Here is a 4,322-nt window from a genome sequence, read left to right on the forward strand (position 1 = left end):
ATTTGAGAGTGTTTCTCCCTTTTTAGGAAAAGTATCGAAAAAGTATCGAATTCGCAATTCTTGACTTGGTATCGGTATCGAAACAATAATTTTGGTATCGTGACAACACTATTTCACATGCAAATAATTAACATTTTACAGTATTTATACATGCAATCGGCACAAGATAGACGCTTACAGTTCTTTGTAGCCTTTTCTATTTTTATCAGTTTATTTGTATCATCAAACTCATTGCATAACCCTCTAACTGTGCTTGTGAACATCTGTGTGAAAATGCATCGTTTGGAGCCTGAGGGAAAGAAAGAGGCAGAGAGGGAAAACAAGAGACAGATTTATATTGAACCCGGCGTGACCCTGGAGTTATCAGAACCACAGCATGTTTTACACACTGTCTACAGATGGGCCAAAGGCCAAATGGAACAGCTTCAAAGGCTGCGCTGGAAAGTCACACTAACACACACACATCAAAACAAACTCAAATATACTTCACACATACTGCAGTTCACCTGGTGAGTGAGGCAACCACAAAAGCTCACAGCCGCTTCATACTGAGAATTTTATCACACAGTTCAATTAGACTGGAGTATCAGACATTTTAAGTAGAACATTTAAAATGTTAGTTTGTTGGAACATTGTGTTAATTACAATTAAAAGCTACAAGGAACTTGCATTTTATGTTGATTCTGGATCAAAATGGATGGATAACAGATATTCGTTGCAAGACTTCCTCTGCAGTCTGATTAGCAACTTGATATGCAAGAATGACGACAAAGACACTTTTCTAATCTCTATAAACGTATGTCATTTTCAGATGACAGCCAATTGGTTCCCAGATTGCATTTCGGCCAATGTGTCCCACCTCTTTTGCTGTCCACACAGACTGTTTACCTGCTTGCAACCAAAGCAGGCACAAATGTGATTTGGTCAGTACAATCGGACTACCAATGGAAACTATAACAAAGCTCAAACGAACAAAGTGAACGGCATTATGAGTGTATAAGAGTCTCCCTCTGATGTATTTGAACGTGTTGTTAAAATTACAAGTGGATTTATTCCTAAACTGCCTGTTATAGCTCACAAAGAAAATCATTTGACAAATTGTAGTTTCAGATCATGATGGCATGGAGCTCATGCTGTGGCATTGTGGGATTTGATGTTCAAGCAAACAAACTGTGTGTAAGTTTCCATTGATGGTCTCCAGGAGAGCCTTGTATGGGTTTCTCCTCCCCCGAGGGGTTCAAACGCTGGGCTGTGTAGCCGGGAGCAGTGTGGTAGACAAACATTGGTCTGGAGGTGGCAGAGCATGGGGCTAATTACTGTGTGTCTGTCTTTCTGTCTCTCTGTGGGTGTAAGGCAAACAAAAGTTCTTAAACGTTAAATTAGAAACAAATCCCTAAACCCACTGTGCCAACCCTGATTAAGAGGACTGTGTCCAAAACTCACTCACATAGTCATGAATTCATTCTTTCAATCATTCAATCATTAATGCTTTATTTCATTAATGGTTCGCCTGTCTGCCCTCTAGAGTTTGTTATCAGCTATTGCAATATCCTTTGACAGAACACTGAGTGAATAGTCACTCTCTACCTCTGAATGATGGGAGTTCTAACCTCACAGAGACTAAAGTAGTGATGGTGCATTTGGACAGTTGCCCTCAAACAGTCTTATAATTGGGGATTCTAGGAGGCTTATTATGCTTGAAATTAATGTTTGTAGAGGGTATTGTGTCACCATGTATGAGGCAAAAGTGGTTTAGAGTGTGCAGGGCCTCAGATCATAGCCTCCCTCTGTCTGTTTCCCAATGCCTCCCTAGTCTCTCTCCATGAACTCCCTATTTTAATCACACAACGACAAGCACAAAGAAGTAGGTCTGAGTGCACAGACCGTGTGAGCAGCAGCGCAAAGTGCAAAAAGGGCTGGGTAAAGCCAATCTCTGTGACACATGACAACAGTCACCTAACAAATGGAAGAATGATTCTTCAGGAAGTCTTCAGTGTCTTTTGTTTGTTTTTGAAGTCTTGATGCAATGAATCATAAAAATGGGGATAACAGCATACACTTTCAGACAGTCTATCTTTGGAGACATTCATAGTATTGCAAGATTGAAACAGAGAGAAAAAGTACCTTCACACCTCCACCCACCTGGCCAGTCACTGCTTGAAGTGGGTGCCTTTGTGGGATTCAGACGCTGTTCAACAGACTGACAAGCACTCCACATCTGGAGCACACTGAACCCATAATGGAAAACTGGGAAAACATTTACATTTTTTTTCATCACATGATGGACATGGCGGGGGACAGTTCACCTCTGGGTCTCCCTAATGGAACAGACAAGGGGGGGAACGGGGGATCCACTGTAAGTCAGTCACATCTCGCTCACTCGAAGGGGGTCTTGCCCAGGGTGTCATTCAAGATAGAACCGCCACTGCATTTGGCCATACCTCTACCATACACCTCTAACATGCAGATAGTGAAAACAAATTTCCCTCCTGGACAATAAAGGCTATCTGTTTATCTAGATAGTAATGCAGTACAATGCAACATTGTCAACAGTACAAGCAGATGTAATGTGTTAACAATTTGATTTTCATACCTCATTGGAAATCAATAAAAACAAATTGCTGCCTTAAAGGAAGGCAAAACAAAATAGAACAGTAAAGTTGTGATAGATGGGTTTTGTTCTTCTAAGCCTGAAAAAAAGGACTGCATGTATCCTTTGGAACTTTATTTGAAACAAAGATGAAGAACCCTGATTGTATGCACTGCAGCAGGCCTGACTGAACTGCCATCCTCCATTACTGAAGTAGGGAAAGAGCTTTAGTGAGTTGCCCTTAGTAAGAATTAGCTGGTTGCCACATTTAGCTTTGGTTTTGAAGGAAAACCACCATTTTGGGCTTAAATCAAGTTAAGCATCCAGGGTTTTACACACACACACACACACACACACACACAGTTGCTTCAAGATAAACAAAGCATCCACTCATCAGCAGCAAATGATGGAACCACACCCAGGACTTTTGCCTGGAATCTTCTCGCTTTAAACCACCAATTAGCTGACTCACTTGAGACCAAACCCACCAATCAGACATCAAAGACACTTCCTGGTGCAGTGGAAGGGGAAAACAGTCCTCACATTACCCAGAGGGACTTGAGCTCCCTCTGTAAGGCCTACAAGGCTACAGTTTCCAGCACACCTCGTCCTGCAAACAGCCGCAGTGCTGCTTTTGTTCTGAGCACATATTTGTAAATCATTTCATATTATTTTTAATTTTTTAAATAGAAACCAACTTTTATTTCACGTGTCCACAGACCGACAGAGCTGTTCCGCAGCTGTAACATACAGTCAGACCAGGGCGCCATGAACGACATCAAGCTGTGGTCCAATGGGACAATCAAGATGCCCTTCATGAACATCCCCGTGCTGGACATCAGAAAGTGTCTGCCGGACATGTGGAAGGCCGTGGCCTGTTCCCTGCAGATCAAACCCTGCCACAGCAAGTCCAGAGGGAGTGTCATATGCAAGTATGTGTACTACTACCATTGTACAAGTGACAAGTTACTACCCGGTAGTAACTGACCTTTGACCAATGTTGACAGATATTTTGACTCGTCAAACACAGGGATCATTAATTGTTGCATTACATTCCAAAAGTTGCTACACCTGCTGTGACAAGTCAAAATGTCTGTTGTTCATTCACCCATTAAGTAACAAAAGTACTCTGATGCTGGCTGTCAAGGTTATTGCTAGATTCAAGCTAGCCAGATTTACTCAGAGAGCTAACCAAAATGTAAAGATAAACCCCATTCTGACTGGATTTAGTTTAGCAGGGTGTTTTTAACATCACCTCTGCTGGTCAGTAAAATTGTATGGCTAATGTTGTCACCCTCCTCCCAAAAAATACAGCCAAAATTACATGTACCTACTATTCTTCAGCAAACTTGCTGGTCCTTGTATTTTAAAGTGGATCTCTGAGATTTTGCAGGAGAAACCACTTGTCAGCTCAGTGTGATTTAAAAAAAAAACAAATTGTGCAAATATAGAAAGTCCAAAGTTGTTTTCGCTAATCTGGAGAAACATGCTAAAACCAGCATATAGGCCCGTTTGGGAACCAATATGAAGACAGAAAAAAATTAAAGCCATCATGAGAGATAGACCCTGTAGAAGCTCCTCAACTGGGTTGTTATAATGTCTGCTACAGGTAGGTAAGTTGAGGTTCCCCTGTGATAGACAGATGATTGATCCAATCCCCTGCCTGTCCTGACCTGCACAGTTAGTTTTCTTTCAAGCCTATATTTGTTTACATTTTGGTAAACTGGCACTA

The 4,322-nt window shown here is 41.5% G+C and overlaps 1 protein-coding gene across 1 annotated transcript in view; it reads left to right on the forward strand.

The window, feature by feature from the left end:
- Nucleotides 1–3,358: 3,358 nt before the first annotated feature.
- Nucleotides 3,359–4,322, forward strand: part of reck (reversion-inducing-cysteine-rich protein with kazal motifs) — a 25,839-nt gene continuing 24,875 nt past the window's right edge. Inside the window, 1 exon segment of the mRNA XM_035656134.1 lies at nt 3,359–3,542. Within this exon segment, the coding sequence (XP_035512027.1) occupies nt 3,359–3,542 (184 nt within the window).

The sequence above is a fragment of the Morone saxatilis genome, unplaced genomic scaffold (assembly GCF_004916995.1).
Source record: "Morone saxatilis isolate NCDOM2014 unplaced genomic scaffold, NCSU_SB_2.0 Contig0, whole genome shotgun sequence".
NCBI classification, from domain to species: Eukaryota; Metazoa; Chordata; class Actinopteri; family Moronidae; genus Morone; species Morone saxatilis.